The 17603-nt window shown below is 51.4% G+C and overlaps 1 protein-coding gene across 2 annotated transcripts in view; it reads right to left on the bottom strand.

Moving 5' to 3' along the window:
- The window catches only part of Atp2c2 (ATPase secretory pathway Ca2+ transporting 2), a 56840-nt gene that overhangs the window by 18383 nt on the left and 20854 nt on the right, over positions 1–17603 (bottom strand). For both annotated transcript variants that reach the window (XM_021169895.1, XM_029480263.1), the window contains exons 4-11: positions 14368–14457; positions 13299–13334; positions 13134–13195; positions 9167–9275; positions 4853–5002; positions 4690–4758; positions 4115–4190; positions 1102–1168 (exon numbers count right to left, since the gene is read on the bottom strand). In XM_021169895.1, coding sequence (XP_021025554.1) covers positions 1102–1168; positions 4115–4190; positions 4690–4758; positions 4853–5002; positions 9167–9275; positions 13134–13195; positions 13299–13334; positions 14368–14457 — 659 coding nt within the window. The remainder of the gene's footprint in view (positions 1–1101; positions 1169–4114; positions 4191–4689; positions 4759–4852; positions 5003–9166; positions 9276–13133; positions 13196–13298; positions 13335–14367; positions 14458–17603) is intronic.

Below are 17603 nucleotides of genomic sequence, written 5' to 3'. Positions count from 1 at the left end.
AAAATGGATCCTGTGTGACCTCCTGGAGCTGAGCAAGGACCAGCTAGCATCACATGTTCAGTGTAGGATCAGGAGAGCCAGGCTCCCACTCCTGGGTACCCCAAACCCTGGGCTAAATTCCCGGCACGGCATATACCAGGTACATGCAAGGTATCAGAAGTTCAAGGCCAGTCTTGGCTAGATAAGAAGTTTAAACCCAACCTGGGCTACATGAGATCCTGTCAGAGAGAGACAGAGAGACAGAGAGACAGAGAGAGAGAGAGAGAGACAGACAGACAGACAGACTGAGACAGAGAGACTGATGGATTCATCCAGGCCCTAACCCTGGATGCATGGCTGACCTTCTCTGGGAACAGGGTCTTGGTAGTTGTAATCAAGACAAGGTGACTGCTGTGCTGGTCTTTTGTGGTGCAGGGATGGAACCCCAGGGCTTTGTACCCGCCAGTGATGCTCTATCAATCACTGAGCTCCGCCCTGGCCCATCTTAGAGCCTCTGGACTGTCAGCTTGATTGGACAGAGGAATCAACAGGAGATTGGTAAAGCACACATCTGGGTGTAAGAGGATTGCCTGGGAGCATGGGAGGGCAGTGCCAGCCCATCGGGTCTAGATGGAATGAAGGAGGAGAGCCAGGAGCGCCTGCATGTCTCGCTGATTTCTGCTGCCAGGAGAATCCTAGGCCTGCTACACCTTCTGCCATGGCATTGGGCTCACCATAGGAGCAAGGTGACTGTGGGGATGGGGAGGGGGCGGGCTTTGAAACCTCCAGCCAAAAGAAGTTGTTGCTCCCTTACTTCCTTTCCTCATGTGTTTTGTCACGTGACTAGAAACTGATAAACAAGGTCACGCCCTGTCTGTACTGGGGGCGCACTCTTATCTAGACAGGCTACCGTGTGGCCCAGGCTCTCAGCTGGATAGACCCAAGCCCTCAGCAAAGAGGGATGAGAAGGGGTCCCCATGTACTATACAATGCATCTTCTCCCCCACGTGTCACTGGAGACCCGGTTTGGTGGGACCAAGAAGTATCTGCCCCATCCCTGCCCGCCCTGCAGCATGACACCTGCTCTGTTGGGAAAGGGACCTGGGAGCCCTGACCACATACCTGACCCCGACAGTGAACATGCTGAGAAAGGGCTTCCCTTGCACCCAGCCAACCAGCATCAAGAGACCTGCAAGAGACAGGACAGCATCAGCATGGACTCCTGTGTCCCCAGGGCCTAGTGCTTACAGTGGCTTCCTGAGGGGCCCTCTGGGAACTCAAATCCTGGGAAGAAGTAGTGATCTCAGGAGCTTGAGGTTGCAGAACTGGAAAAGGAGGATGGCCTCATATGCACAAAGCCCAGGTCCAGTCTCCAGAACTGGGTGGGAGTAGGGGGAGTAGTTCCAAAGGAAGTAAGCTGGATGCGAAGGCACAGTGGCTCATACTTCTTCTCCCAGCATTCTGGAGGCTGAGGCAGGAGGATAGCCATGGGTTTGAGGTTAGCATGGACCTTGTTTCAAATGAACCAAAAACAAGGAAATAGAAAGAACCCATTTCTACCCATTCTATTTAGAGAAAACACATTTTACTGGGGAATAAGCCCTCTTTTATCCCCCCTCCTCCCGCCTGAAAGATTCCCACCAAGCTTAGGATGAGTCACCAGTTCACACTGGGCTGATCTCATTTGCACTGTCACTCCTCTGAGGGCGGGGGGGGGGGGGGCTCTGTTGCTTCCTCTTGCTTTTGTTTTGTCTTTCAGTGTTGGGGATGGATCCCAGCTTCTCGCACACACCAGCAAGCTCTCTACCGCAGAGGCACGCCCCAACCCCCCTCCCCTCAAGGTCACTGTTTTTTAAATGTGTCTTAAGTCCTGATTAAATTTCCTCTTCCTCCCTTGCCGACCAGTTATCAAATGTTTGCTAAGCACTAGGTATTGTGTTGGCCCCTGGAAGTGTGGGGAAGGAATTGGCCTGAGCCAACACATTCACAAGATGTTCTAGCAATAGAGAAAAGGACTGAAAGACCTGGAGTCTGGGCGCTGTTGTCTGATGCTCTCTTAAGTGCTCCTTTGTCCACCATGCCTTTCTCTTCCTGAATAGAATATCTCTACATCTCTCCCCATTCACAAGCTTCTGGTTCAATGCTTTGTTCAAGGATACAAGAACCTGGAGGTCTCAGCAGGTACCTTCCCTAACTGGAGTCTTTCCTCTAACAGTGTCGTTATGGGATCCCGAAAGGTCACTGAGGATGGGCCCCTTCCTAATGGCTCTACGGTTGGCTCTTGGTAACGACAGGGCATTCTGATCTACTCCAAACTTGAGAGCATCATAAGCCATTGTCTCTTCCCTTACGGGTCAACCCAGCTGGGTCTGTCAATCACCAGCTAGAGACCACCCCTAGGACGGCTGATTCACCGGAAGTCCTTATAAGGAGGCGGGAGGAATAATTATCCCCCTTAAAGACATAATGCACGGTTCCTCCCTGGAAAATGCCCTGACATCAATCCTTCACAGAGCCTCACCAGGCAACTCTGATGAGTTGGCCCCATTACTGACTCCTTGTACGGATAATCTCGTGTGTGCAAGCATCATCTGTTAATAAAGAGCTGAATGGCCAAGAAGCTGAGGCAGGGTTAGTAGGTGGGGCATCCCGCAGGGGTGGGGCGTGAAGACTGAGGAATTCTGGGAAAGAGAGGACCGTGAGAAGATTCTCTACCCAGCCTCTGAGGAAGTGGACATATGAATTGAAGAGAGGTAACTGGCCATGTGGCAGACATAGAGAAGTGTAAGTGGGTTAATGTACGTTGCAAGCTAGCAGGAAACAAGCCAGCATTATGGCCTGGGCATTTTTTTTCCCCCACAATAATAATCCTCCCAGTTTTTACCCGGGAACTAGGACGCAGGTGGAAAAGCTCACAGTTACAAGCCCTAACTCAGAGAAATAGCTTTTCCTTTCTATTCTCTTCTATCTCTTTCTTTCGGGTACTGACCAAAGATGGGACATGTTTTCTCTAGGTTTTCTTGTGAAGTAACCCCTGATGCCGTCTCCTTCGCCATACGACACTGCTGACCTCCATGGCAGAACATTCTGGTCTAACTCTAGAAAGCCATGGACATCGTCCGGCTTCTTCCTCCCTCCCCCCATTCTCCTTCCTGAAAGATGTCCCATTAGTTTCTCTCAAACTCTAATAAAAATGTCCCCAAGCTCATTTAGACGTTTTTTAATTGCTGGGTGGTAGTGGCGCATGCATTTAATCCCAGTACTTGGGAGGCAGAGGTAAGTGGATCTCTGTGAGTTCGAGGCCAGCCTGGTCTACAGAATGAGTTCCAGGCTAGCCAGGGCTACATAGAGAAACCTTGTCTTGAAAAAAAAAAAAAAAAAAAAAAAAAAAAAAAAAAAAAAAAAAAAAAAAAAAAAAAAAAAAAAACAAACAAACAAAAAAACAACCGAACAAAACACAAATAAGGGCTGGCGAGATGGCTCAGCGAGTAAGAGCACTGACTGCTCTTCCAAAGGTCCTGAGTTCAAATCCCAGCAACCACATGGTGGCTCACAACCACCCATAATGAGATCTGATGCCCTCTTCTGGTGTGTCTGAAGTCAGCTACAGTGTACTTATGTATAATAATAAATAAATCTTTAAAAAAATTAAAAAATTCTTTTATTAATGAGACTAAGAACCCAAAGAGGGGACCCCAGTTTCAAGTGTATGGTGGTTTGAATATGTTTGAATATGGTTGATCCAGGGAGTGGCATACTATTAGGTGGTGTTGGGGGAAAAGTGTGTCACTGTGGGGGTGGGCTTAGAGACCCTCCTCCAAGTCACATGGGAGCCAGTATTCCCCTGGCTGCCTTCCAATCAAGATGTAGCACTCTCAGCTCCTCCTGCACCATGTCTGCCTGGACACTGCCATGCTTCCTGCCTTGATGATAATGGACTGAACGTCTCAACCATAAGCCAACACCAATTAAATGTCATCCATTATAAGAGTTGCCTTTGGTCACAGTGTCTCTTCACAGCAGTGGAAACCCCCAGACACCCAGTAATGTATGGTACCCAACATGGAGTCCCTGAAGTTTCACCCACGTGGCCCTGCTGGGTCTGCAGAACCCATCAAGAACCGACTTCACTCACCGATGATGCCAAAGGAAAAGACCGTTAGCTGCTTGCCCAGCTTGTCCATGCTCTTCTGCAGCGGAGTTTTAGGTGTCTGCAGGTTGAGGGGGAGAGGGAGGGGTGGAGGGACCATCAGTGACCTTGGGTATCATGCCCATATATTTGATAAACATGGTAAGTTTTTATTTTTATTTTATGTTTTTTTTTTTGCAGGGGTGGGGGTGTCAAGGCACACATGGGATTCTGAGGATAACCTTCGGGAGTCTCCCGTATGAGAGTCACCAAGATTGGTGGCAGGTACCCTTAACCATTGAGCTATCTCGCCGGCACACATGCTAAGTTTTAAAATTAAAAACAAAAATTATGCTCCCAAATCCCGAGTCCTCCAACTTTCTGTAGGGGAGCAGGGCTGACTCCGACTTAGAACAAGTCTAGTGGAAGCTGTGGCTAGCCACCCTCTGCCCTGCTGCCCTCCTCTTCTGCCTCCCTGAAGACCCCTGCAGACCCCACAGCCCGGAAGCCCCAAAGCCTCACAGTCCCTGCAGCTCTGAAGCCCCCCCTGCCCCCTCCCCCCGCAGGCCCGCAGCCCTCACCTCTTCTGCCCGCATCATCTTGAAAACTTCTCCAAACTGAGACTGCTCCCCGGTTCCGATCACAACTCCCTGTGTGGAGGAGAAAGGGTGGTAACGCAGGACCTGGGACTATAACTGGCAGGAACCCGGGCTCTAACTGGCAGGACCCCGGGGCTCTGTTTACCTGACCCTTCCCACACTGCACCAGCGTCCCCATGAAGACCACGTTGCTCAGGGTGCTGAGATCCCCACCGCCAGCCAGCGGGCTTTCTGTTTTGCCGCATGGCTCCACTTCGCCTGTGAAGCTGGATTCATCCACCAGGAGATCTGTGACCTGGGGGAAAGTGGGGGGGGGGGGACAAAGGTGAGGCCCTCAGATCCCCTCTTGCCCTACAGAGGCCATGAGGATTGGAACAGTACCAAAAGCTTTGACAGATGTCAGGCAGGGAAGAAGCCTTGGAAAACCAGACTCAGAAAAGCTTGGAGCTCTGGGCCTCTCCAGGAAGACAGGCAAGTCTCACGCCCTGTTTAATGCTCTTTGCAGTGTCAGAATCAGCAGAAAACATGGCTCAACCGCTCCCTGGAACACTTCGTTGTCTCTCTAAGCTCCTGGGCCTGCCTCCCACCCAGCATCTCTCACCACTGTGAGAGCCTTGTGGTAACCGAAGGCTCTGCTCTGGATGTGGAGTGAGCTTCTCCAGGGGTGTGCGTGTTGCCACTGAGCTGTTAATAACGTGGAACAGGCCCAGTGAGGTTGGCAGTAAGGACATAGGGCAGGGAGAAGAGAAAAGCCCCCAGGAGGAGGAAGAGGCAAGGCAGAAGGACAGACCTGAGCCCAGACCTCAGGATAGGAAGGCCCGATGGAAAACAGTCCCAGCAGCACCTAGGGCCCCTGCGAGGAGACAGCAGTGTCTCTGGGTGGAGCCAGGCCTGGCTTTTAGCTTGGGCCTTTCCTGTTCATAACAGCTACTTACTGTCCATTTAACCTTCAAGGTCAGCCCCAAAGTGTTTGTCTTCAAGGAGCCTTTCCTGCACTCAGCAGGCAGGGGCTGGGTTCTTGGGTCCCAAGCCTTTCAACCAGACTCTCCCAACAGCCACTGAACAACTATCCCCAAGGACAGGCTTAAGCCCGTTCCTCTGGGCTGTAAACCCAGGAGGCCAGGCCATGTCTGTTCTCTGCTGTTTTCTTGACACTCAGCACAGAGCCCTGCACATAGAAGCATAGGTCAGCTGGGGCTTGGCAGTGCCTGTATGCCATCCAGAACTTAGGTGGCTGAGGCAAGAGGACCAAAAGTTCAAAGCCAGCCTGGATAACTTAGTGAAACCTGTCTCAAACTAAAATGTGAATTGAGGGCTAGAGATGTCACTCCATGGTTGTACTAGCATACACGAGGCCCTGGGTCCCCTAAGACCCTTAGGGAGGAAAGGTGATCAGAGAGAGGCTAAGGGTTAGAAGGAGCCATAAGAAATGCAGGGGACTGGAACCGTCACTGGGAAGCTCCTGGTCTCAAGAGCTGGGGGAGGGGGGAGGAGAGAGGAGGGAGGAGAGAGGAGGGAGGAGAGAGGAGGGAGGAGAGAGGAGGGAGGAGGGAGGAGCACGCCTTGCCTATACTTGGATCCTGGGGCTGTTACAGTAGCTGCTGGTGCCTGGCAAGCAGAAGGGACACAGAAAGACAGCTGGACAAGAGTGGGGCAAGAAGAACAGCTCAAGTTCAAAGCTACCCTGCATGCCACCTCTCAGGAGGCTGTACAGCCCTATAGCCTTATAGAGACAGGCTCCTTAAGTACAAACATAGCTGCATATGTTAACGCTGGGTATATGCTCTAACAAGTGTCTCTGTGCAGTTTCAATTTGAGCGGACGTCACAGAGTGTGCAGACAAAGCCAAGATGGCAGTCACATCACTTGAGGGCCAAGCTCGTAGAGCTACACCACCTCGCACATGGCTCTGGCGGCCTAGAGTGCAGTTTGCAGTCTACGATCATAGACAAACACTGGTCTCTTCCCAGGGGCCGCAGACAGAGCGTCCAAATGAGGAGAAGCAGGGAGTTGCAGTGAGGAGGACTCAATCTCGGGGGATGAGGCAGGGGTTGGGTGGGGAGAGACACGGGAGAGTCCAAGAGAGAGCTGGAGACATAGCCCACATAGCCCCAGTGTGACCAAGGTGGCTGTGCTGGAGGGAGGGGCCCACAAATGTTCCCTCCTATCCCATGCCACCTGGGTACTTCTGCTCACTCGGCTACAGTCCTGTCCCTGGTGCTCACTGGGACCTCTTTCTAAAGCTTACTTGGAGTTCTGACAACTCGGTTCGATTGTCCTCACTTTAGACTCCATGGCGGCAGGGAATGAATAGTCAAGAACTCCTGCCTCTGTCCCCACCCGAGGACAGCCGGTAAGGCTTCGTGGCACCGTGCAGCTGTGCGCAGGCCATTGTGGGTCCTGTCGTGAGGTTTCTGAACCTGCTGTTCCCGGAACTCATTGGTCAGGGTCGGCCACTCCCAAATCTTGGAGCTTAATTGCTGATAAAGGTTTTCTGCTATGAATAAACAAAGCTATCGATTGTCCCAGGGAGCTGCAAAATGCCAATGGGGAGATGTTCAGGGCACAGTGGTGACATCTTTGCATTACCGATACATACAGTGTTACGGAAATGGATACGAGGCTGCGTGAGCCAGTCGCAGCAGTCAGGGTGATGCTTAAACTGACCTAGAAGTCTGAGGTCCACTCAGGACTACATAAGCTTACATCACCCGCCAATGTCTGGGCTATTACAGGTGGTGGGTTATCTGGTTCTCAGTTCTCTGTGCAGTCTGGACAAACGTCTGCTATGCAGTGAGACACCGGGCCAGAACTTAAAGCGCAAGGCTCCCCCTCTCCTCGCACAGACCGAGCCAGCCAGTGTTTCTTTCCTTGGTTCTGGATCCTAGAAGCTACTTAATCCTGCTGACCCAGGCTGTCATCACCCGCTGTGTTGCATTTAAAAAAACTGAGGCACGAAGCGGGTAAGCAGAGAGCTCCAGGTTCCCTACATACTTGGCATTTTAGGTGTTGAGTCAGAAATCAGGCTCAAGTGTAGCCTCTCTTGTGGCTCCGCCTCCTTTACCTCCCCAGAACACTTGCAGCAGAAAGAGCTCGGCAACCTCGGACTCTCAGTCACTTGCCATTCATCTCCCTAAAAGCCGAAGCAGTACTCACTGTACTTGGGAGAAGCTGTCACTCAAGTGACTGCCACCCAGTCCTTTCTCCACAACGCAGCAGCATCTCACACAGTATGCGTCTACTAGATGGTAACTCTGAACCTTCAAGGTGTGAGGGAACACAGCTCCACCAGGGTCACCAAGCCAGACCTCTGCTGCACTCGATGGTTCTCTGCCTCAGTTTCCCTCTCTACTATGAAGCAGCCCATAGCCTGCCCCAGTCCTGCCCTGGATGATTTTGCCATTGTAATCTGCTCTGTAAATCACATACCCTGAGTGAGGAGATAATTTAGTTGGTAAAATGCTTGCCTTGCTAGCACAAAGACCTGATCTGAGTCCCAGACCCATGTGGGAAGAAAAGAGAGAAGACAATGATGAAGAGGAGGAGGGAGGGAGAGGGAAAAGAAGAGGAGGAGGGGGAGGGGGAAGGAGGGGGAAGAGGAGGAGAGGAGGAGGGAGGAGAAGAGGAGGAGGGAGGGGAGGAGGGGGAGGAAGGAAAGAGAAGAGGCAGAGGAAGAAGGAAGAAGGGAGGAGGGAGGAGGAGGAAAAGGGGAAGAGGAAAAAGAGAGGAGGAGAAAGGAAGGAGGAGGAAGAGGAGGAAGGGAGGAAGAAGGGGGAGGAGGACGAGGAGGGGGCAGGAGGGGGAGGAGGAGGAGGAGAAGGAAGAGGAGGAGGAGGAGGAGGGAGTGGTGGTGGCTGGCAGTCGCTGCCATGGCAGCAGTGTGCAATGGAAATCCCAGAGCTAGGGAGACAGGCAGGTCTGTGGGACTAACTGTTCAGGCAGTTGAGGCTGCTTGGCAAGCTCTGGGCTCAAGGAACACAGTGTCTGAGAAATGACAGTCAAGGTGGTTCAGCAGCTTCCATGCTCACATGCACTCACACACACACACACACACATACACACACACAAGAGCTTGCACACAAAATACACAAAATTCCATATGTTAGGCTTGTGCTGGCTGCCCCCATCCCCCCTCAGCCATGGGGCTGTGTTCCCAGCTCCCTAGAGGATACTCAACTAAAAGAACAGATTATAATAAATGGTCTCTCTGTCTCTGTCTGTCTATCTGTCTCTTCTGTCTTTCTGTGTCACTCTCTCAAGAAAGAAGACAATTACTAATATTTTTGGACCATTGTTGACCGTGGGTAACAATCTGGAATGGGAGCCACACAGCCGGGGGGAGCTCTGTTCTTAGAAGAGTAAGCTGCTTGGTAATGGTAGATGTGGGGTCTTGTGCCCGCACTGCCTGCTTGTCAGGATAAGCTACTGTATGCAGGCTACAGTGTCGAGCAATGCTCACCTCGGTGAGTCGGATGTCAGCAGGAATCCGATCTCCCATGGACAAGGACACAATGTCTCCCGGAACCAGGTCTCGTGCGAGCATGTGCCGGAGTTTGCCGTCTCTCAGGCTGCATGGAAGAGGGGACAGCATGGTGACCCCCATTTCACCCTCTAACAACTAGATGAAAAGATCAACTTGGCATTTTTATTGCAGGCAGACTCTCCAGACTTTACAGTCCTACTTTATAAAGTCTTGATCTCAAAATGCTTTGAGAAGGCATGGCTACCGTACTGGCTGGTTCTCTGTGTCAACTTGACATGAGCTGGAGTTATCACAGAGAAAAGAGCCTCCCTTGAAGAAATGCCTCCATGAGATCCAGCTGTAAGGCATTTTCTCAATTAGTGATCAAGGGGGGAGGGCCCATTGTGGGTGGTGCCATCTCTGGGCTGGTAGTCTTGGGTTCTATAAGAAAGCAAGCTAAGCAAGCCAGGGGAAGCAAGCCAGTTAAGTAACATCCCTCCATGGCCTCTGCATCAGCTCCTGCTTCCTGACCTGCTTGAGTTCTGGTCCTGACTTCCTTTGGTGATGAACTGCAATGTAGAAGTGTAAGCTGAATAAACCCTTTCCTCCCCAACTTGCTTCTTGGTCATGATGTTAGTGCAGGAATAGAAACCCTGACTAAGACAGCTACTGAAAGACCCTGGGTCTCCTGAGAAACGAGGCTACTGCCTCTGGAAGGTTCTGTAGGCGGAGGCCTCCAAATGGCACCTGGGAAAACACACTTTGACACTGAGAGAACATACTGCCCTGCCTTGGAGGCTGGGAGGGAAGGATGCCATCAAAGGAACAGCTTCAGTGCCTGGGAAGCCTGTCCCTCCTCAGTGCCTATGACTGTCTGGACACAGGCTTCTACTAGAGATGTTCTCTCCTCTAGTTCCCTAGCTTAGCAGCTAGGGAGAACTAGGACAAGCTCCCTCCTGCCCCAAACCCTCCAGTGGCTCTCATGGCCTTGGAAGCAACCCCCACAAAAATCTGCCATCTGGTCTACCTCCTACCACTCCTGGTTCCACTCAGGCCTTAAACACATCCCCTTTCATGGTCTTGGGTCTTTGTAGACCTTGACAGATGGCATAGGAAACCCCTTCCTCCTGGCAGGAGACTTGATTTAGCTTAGGCCTACTTCCTTCTCTACAGCCACCTGTTTATTTAGCTAGTGGGCCATACCTAGGTATAATCATAAGAATGGTTCCATCTTTGCCTTTGACCGGCTTATGAGACATGAGGTGTTGGCTGGAACCTGTGGGAAAGGTTTCCTTCCCCTGTACACAGTTTCTTCAGTGTTTGTGACTGTGATGGCCAGAGCTCTGGCAGCCATCTTGGCATCTCTAGGGAAGCCAGGCAGAGTGAGGCGGCAAGCCCAAGCCCATAGCACCACGTCAATCAACCCTCACTCTGATCCCTTGCTATGACATATCATTTCCTTGTGCTCTGCGCAATTCAATTTTCCATTCTTTGTGGCCAAGGATACCAGGCTCACTCCTGCTGCCCCACAGGCTCATCCTTCAGTGTCTTCCCTGCCTCCAGTGTCCTGTCAGGGCTGCCTGGTGATACTCAGAGCTGTCCTTGCTTCCCATCTCCTCCCGCCCCCACCACTGCCACATCCCTGTGGGTTTTCTTGGTTTGATGGTTTGGGCTTTGGGAAGGGGTGAACCCCTGCTGCTTCCCAGTTATCCTGTCTCTTGGCTCACCTCCCTGTCTCTATCATGAGACAATCCCCGAGCTCTTGGAGGCCCACAGCCCACCCACCCCCATTCCTCCCAGCAGAATGATGTCATTGCTGAGCACCTCATCAGGTCCTTGGCCCTGCTTTGAAAGGGAAACTGTCTCTGAATTGGCCTCCAGGGTTATCGGTAATGTACCCAACTATGGAAAGGTCAAGACTTGGTATTTAAGCTTAAAGTCCAGTTATCATCCCAGATCACTCATTTCTGGCTGTTTAGCTAATAATGTCATTCGTCTGGGTTTCCAACAGCCTCCTTCTCCAGCCAGTGAACCCAGAGAGTCATTGTCCCTTGCAGCTTCTGGAATGTTCATCCTGCCTATGGGTCCATACCTCCCTCTCCATCCCGACTGTGCCCCTCTTCCTCTGTCTTACATCTGTCTGTCTCTCCTTGTTTGTCTGTCTGTCTGTCTCACACACATCCCATAACTGCTGGCACTTTGGGAGACCAGCCAGACTCATGACCTATGGGGCTTTCTTCCCACCTAAAGCCCCAACTCATGCTGTGGGTGTTCCTGAGAACCTCTAGGCAGGCTCCGAGCCAAGCTGAGTGTCTGAGTCTCCTAACAACTCAGGCCACATGGAATCTCTAGTCCTCATTATGATTAGCACAGGTACCAAGGGACCCAGCCACATGTCCCCGAGGCCCTCAGCCAGGTCCGTGGGTGGGTGAAGGATAGGTCTTTCCTGAGCCCCTTCAGTTCTGGGAGGTAGCTTGTAAGTTAGTTCTACTTGGTGCCCTTAAAAGCTGGCTCCAGAGCTGGAAGACGGCTCAGCAGGCTCAACCCTTACTACCCGAGTTTGACCCCTAGAAGCCCATGGCAGGAGAAAATTGGCTCCCCCCACATTGTCTTCTGACCTTACACATACCACAGCATGCTACATTGATAAAAATACACACAAATAATTACATGTTTAAAAAAAATGTAGTTGGCCCCTAATGCATCCAGACTTCTCTCTGTCCAAGCATCTCATCTCGCTGACATGCTCACTTCAATAAAATCAAATCAAAGGACAGAAAATGAGGACCCCACCTCCTTAGTCAGCCACATTTGGAGTTCTTCTTAGAAAACATGGCTAGCGACACCACGCTGTACAGAGCGGGTTAGACAGTACTTTCAGAAGTTTCTAGGGACGCGTGCTGCGTCAGGTTGAAGGGCCGTGAAGGACAGATGGTGTTCTTGTTGCCTTTGTTATTTTCCTTTCTAACATCATTGTGGGTTGGCAAGAGGCCGCCACCTGCCCAGAGCTGCTTATCTAATCAGAGAGAGAACACCCTGTAGGAGTTCCAATGAGAACGGACCCCATAGTTTCATATGTTTGAATGCTTGGTCCCAGTTTCTGGATGTATTTGGGAAAGATTAGGAGGTGTGGTCTTGTTGGAGGAGGTGTGGTCTTGTTGGAGGAGGTGTGGTCTTGTTGGAGGAGGTGTGGTCTTGTTGGAGGAGGTGTGTGGCTGGGGGGTTTCCAAAAAGCCCACACCATCCAACTCTTGCACGCACACGCACGCATTCTCCCTCTCCCTCTCCCCATCTTCCTTTCTTCCTCTCCCCTTCTCCCTCTCCACCCCCTCCTGGTTGTCTTCTCAGTGTCTCAAATGTAAGCTCTCAGCCACTACTCTGGTGCCATGCCTACCTGCCTGCCACGATGATTATGAACCCCCGCTTCTGAAACGGTGAGCCCCAACAATCTCCTCCCTTATAAGCTGCCTTGGCCATGGTGTCTCTTGACAACAATACAACAGTGGCTAGGACCGCCCTTCATATATACTCATACCAGAGCCACACTGCACTCTGCTCTGCAGCCGGGCCTGTTACCGCCCCAGTTTAACTTTATCTTGGCACTCTGGGCTTTCTCTTCAGGCAAAACTCAGGTTTCTGCTTTATTTTTCAGGCTCTTCCCCTCACCCCCTGCCAAGACAAGTTAGTCCTCGATGCCAGAGCAGATGCCCAGAGAGGTGGAGCCTCCTGTCTATGGTCACACAGCAAGACATTGCCAGGGCAGATACCAGGTCTCCTTGCCTTCAGTGAGACCAAGACTGCTCTCCCCATGTCACACCATGAAGGTGACAGCACAGACCAAGCACTGGCTTCTGCATCCACTCCTGTCTCCAAGTTCCCGTCCTGTGTGAGTTCCTGTCCTGACTCCTTGTCAGACCCATCAGCTCCTTCTGTGGACCACAGGCTTATGGAGGTCCTGACTTACCAGTTGCACTCTGGGGGTACCAGCTTGGTGAGCTCTTCCAGAGACTTCTCCGACCTGTATTCCTGGCAGGAAGCACATCAAATGTGCTGTTCAAGGGTGGGAACCCCGACAAATTCCCACCACGTCCCAGTTACTCCACCCCGATGGGACTCAGGATGTACGCACCTGGATGAAGCCAACGGTCACCACGATGAGAACGGCCTGGAAAACAGGGTGCCAGGAAGGGGGGATGTGAACCCTACTTACAGTGGGGTTCTGGCTTCACTGCTGGGGCTCAGGGGCTCTGAGCACACCCTGCACTCTAAGCCTGGTGGTGCAGACCTGTCATCCAAGGCCTATATATACTATATATAGAATATATATATAATTTATATAAACCATATATGTATATATACATATGTGTGTGTATGTATGTGGGTATATATGTTGGTTTTGTGTGTCAACTTGACACAAGCTGAAGTTATCACAGAGAAAGGAGCCTCCCTTGAGGAAATGCCTCGATGAGATCCAGCTGTAAGGTATTTTCTCAATTAGTGATCAGTAGTGGAGGGCCCAGCCCATAGTGGGTGGTGCCATCCCTGGACTGGTAATCCTGAGTTCTATAAGAAAGCAGGCTGAGCAAGGCAGGGGAAGCAAGCCAGTAAGCAGCATCCCTCTATGGCCTCTGCATCAGCTCCTGCCTCCAAGTTCCTGCCCTGTGTGAGTTCCTGTACTGACTTCCTTTGGTGATGAACAGCAATGTGGAAGTGTAAGCTGAATAAACCCTTTCCTCCCCAACTTGCTCCTTGGTCATGATGATTGTGCAGGAATAGAAACCCTAAGACTGATTATATATATTATAGAATATATATCAACCATACATACACACACATACACATACACACACACACACACACCTGGACTGTCCCCTCTTAAAGCTGAAGCCAAAATGACCTCTTCTGAGATGTTTCTTTTCAGTATTTGGTTGCAGCAGAGAGAAAATTAGCTAAGAGGTACCAACTGCATGTTATAGCACTCAGACCTCACGGGGAGGGGAGAAGACAGCAAACAGCCTACCCAAAATGGTGCCTGAAAATGAGGTTGTCCTGTAGCCTCTGTACAGGTGTACACGTGTGCTGCCACATGCATGCATACATACATATTCAAACCATGATCATGTTTTGCAAGACAGTTGCAGCAGACATGGCCAGTCCTGAGCATCCTAGTCCAGGAGTGGAGGCCGCCAGTCACTCACCAGGGCGATGCTGACAGCATCCTCATATTCTTTGGTGAGGACGCTCACCATGGATGAGCCCAGCAGCAGCAGAATTAGGGGGTTCCTGAACTGAAAGGTGAACAGAATCTCAGTGTCACAAGAGTCAGCGGAGGTTTCTCTCTGCAGCTCCTGGGCAGCTCAGACCTTCACGTGAGAACAGGCTTCCAGTCCTCTGTACACAGGGGACTGCTCAATCCATTATTCCTCCTCTGTAGCTAAGTCCACCATTGACAGACTTGTGGGCTAATCCTGACATTATCCTCACCCAGACCTGGCCCTGACTTTGAGTTCTTTGTCTCGCCTGGCCACACGTCATCCATCAAGGGCCTCTGTGGGATCCATGGTGAATACCCATCCTGGCTACCATCCGCAAGCACTCCTCTCCTGCTACAATAGACCCCCAACGCTGTGTGCCATAACTACCTTGGTCCTGTGATAACATCTGGGGATTCTAGAGATGTTCCTCTTAGCCCCCACATGTGTCACCCCATGTCACTCAGGCAGTGAAGTCCCAAAGATCTCTCCAAAGAACTTTCCATTAGTGCTTTGTCTGCTGATCCTTCACGCCATGACGGCTTGTGTTACAGAGGATGGAAAGGAAATACAAACACCACTGATCAGAGGGCAGAGCCAAGGAGATCAGGGAGAGCTTAAATATATATCTGCCTCTGAGCTTCCTAGTGGCCAAGGCACAAAAGGAAATATAGCCCAGTGCATGGGTCCCACAGCCTGTGAGACGCATGGCAGTGTGTTTTGGTGTGACACGTGAAGGGGCTGAGCCCCGCCATGACCCCTGGAGCTGTCACATTTAGCCTCTGTGGGAGGAGCTGGTGGGTTGAGGCAGCTCAAGCAGCAGCCCTGAGTTGGCCCTAGCAAACACCTCTTCCATGCCAGAGGCACAAAGACACTTTGATCCTACCAGCTCATCTGTACTTGACAGCTGGGAGGTGACAGTCCTGCAGACATAGGCCTCACCTACCCTGGATGTCACACACAGTGAGTGTCTTCATGATCCAGCACAGGCTCCAGTGGTGTGATATGGTGGACAAGAACTCAGGAATCTTGGTTTTTTTTTTCCCTGCCTGTCTCCACCACCGACTCACAATCTGGAACCATCTCCGACTTCTCCCAGCCTCTAGTTCCTAGTGCACAGGAATGATGTCTGTCTGTCTGTCTCTTTCTCCTCTCCCCTTCCCTCCCCCTCCACTCTTTCTCTTTCATTTTTGAGATAGAGTCTCCTTAGCTCACTCTCCCCTCAAGTTTGGATTCTTGGTCTTTTTCATGTTCAAGTGCCTGGGGCCACAGGCATCCATGCCATGCCTGGCTATTTTAAGATCTCTGGGTCAGCATCTCACTCTCTAGCACAGGCTGATGCAGAACTCACAGCAGTCCTTCTGAGTGTTGGAATTAAGAGTCTCCATGTCCAGTTGCGTCTGGCTTTTTGGAATCATGGCATGAGAGTAGCCAGCCCAGTGCCCAATAAGTGGCCCCTGCCTGTGGAACCAAGATGATGTGATAGTATTTGGTATTGGTGGGATGGAGAAACACTGGCTGTGTGGTTTCAGGGATGGCTCCCGACCCAGCAGAAGTTTCGCCTCCCTCCTGGCTGCATGGAGGAGGGATGAGGGGGGATGGGAAGGGATGGGGATAAGCCAGTCCTTCAGAGAGAATTCCACCACACAGTGGGATGCTTTCAAGCTCTGGAATTGGGTTTTAGACACATGGGGTGGGGGTCTGCTGGCAAGGAGAAGGGACCTGATCCCCTCAAAGCCCAAGACCTCCCTCCAAAATACACAAATCGATTCATCCAGAAGGGTGCAGTGTGCTCCATAAGAGCAATGTCATAGGATACAGACGACTTCTCTCCAGACCCCACCATGTTCCAAAAACCGTCACAAGCCATTTAAGGGGACCAGCCACCCAAAGCTGTGAGTGGGTCTTGTTCATACCCTTCCTGATACTCAGCAGCCAACCCACTGGTCATAGAAGAAGACATAAAGGAGGGTTCCCCCATGGCTGCCTCATAAAAGTTTAGTGGATGTAAGAAAGGGATGAATGCAGCGTGTACAGAAAGAATCTGTATGCCCATAGGGCCATAGACTCCAGCCACTTTCGGTGGGTGTGTCCTTGAACGTATAGAGGAAGGAGATATGAGCCGGCCTTTAGCCCACGAAAGAGACAGAGAGAGGCTTTGCTACGGGGTTTCCTGAGAAGTGTTGCAGGGAGCTTTCAGTGTGCAAGCAGAGGGCTCCAGAGGAAAAGACAGGCTGAGCATTTAGGCAAAAGCCAATGGGGCAGAGCTGCCTAAGCCCTGGCTGCTCTGAGCCTCCATCCTTAGGCTCTAACTCCCAGCAGCGTCCACTGCCTGGACAATGACTCTCCTGGGTTTGGCCAGATCCACCCCAGTGCCTATAACCCAGTTTTGGTGCCAAAAGCATCAACGCAGGGTACTGATAACTGGGTGGTGACCTGGGTGAAGCCCACTAGAAGAGGACGCTTCCTGAACTATGATTGGTCCTTGGACCAACAAATTAAGAAAGCTTTAAACATAGAACCAATCAGAGGGCGGCTGCAGCCTAGGCCAGCCCTGGAGTCTACAAACACGAAGAGGGAAGGCCTGGGCTGGAATGAGAAATGAGGGGAGGAGGAAGGGAGAGCAACTACCGGAAGCCTGAGAGGTTGGAGATCTCAGCTTGGTCACTGGGATTAGCACTGGGTTGGGGTAAAAATACAGACTTCTAGACCAGAACAGATCTCTGTGGTCATTCCCCTTTTTCCTAATGGCAGCTACGAATTTGACATGTAGATTGGTCAGCACCAGGCCAGCACGGAGCTCATCAGCTAAGATGGGCTGGTACCCAGGGACAGGCTGCTGGGGTATGAATGACCTCAGCATCATAGCCTTCTGCTGGGTGAGTTTCGGCTCCTGTACCCAAGATGAGCGGGTAAACTTGAAGTTCAGAACCACAGGGGTGTGTCTGTGTCAGTCTGTCTCTGTTTTTGCCTGCCCCCACCCTGCCCTGTGTGCGCATGCGCGTGTGTGTTATCTTTTACTAGGTTGGAACTGGCTAAATAAACTAGGCTGGCTGGATCCACCTGTCTCCACCTCCCTGGTACTAGGATTTCAACCACACAGCACCAAACTCAGCTTTAAACTGAGTAGATTCTGGGAGCCAAACTCAGGTTGTCCTTGTACTCATATAGCAAAACCACTT

The sequence above is a fragment of the Mus caroli genome, chromosome 8 (assembly GCF_900094665.2).
Source record: "Mus caroli chromosome 8, CAROLI_EIJ_v1.1, whole genome shotgun sequence".
In the NCBI taxonomy this organism is placed as follows: Eukaryota; Metazoa; Chordata; class Mammalia; order Rodentia; family Muridae; genus Mus; species Mus caroli.
This window is presented reverse-complemented; position numbering and strand designations above follow the sequence as displayed.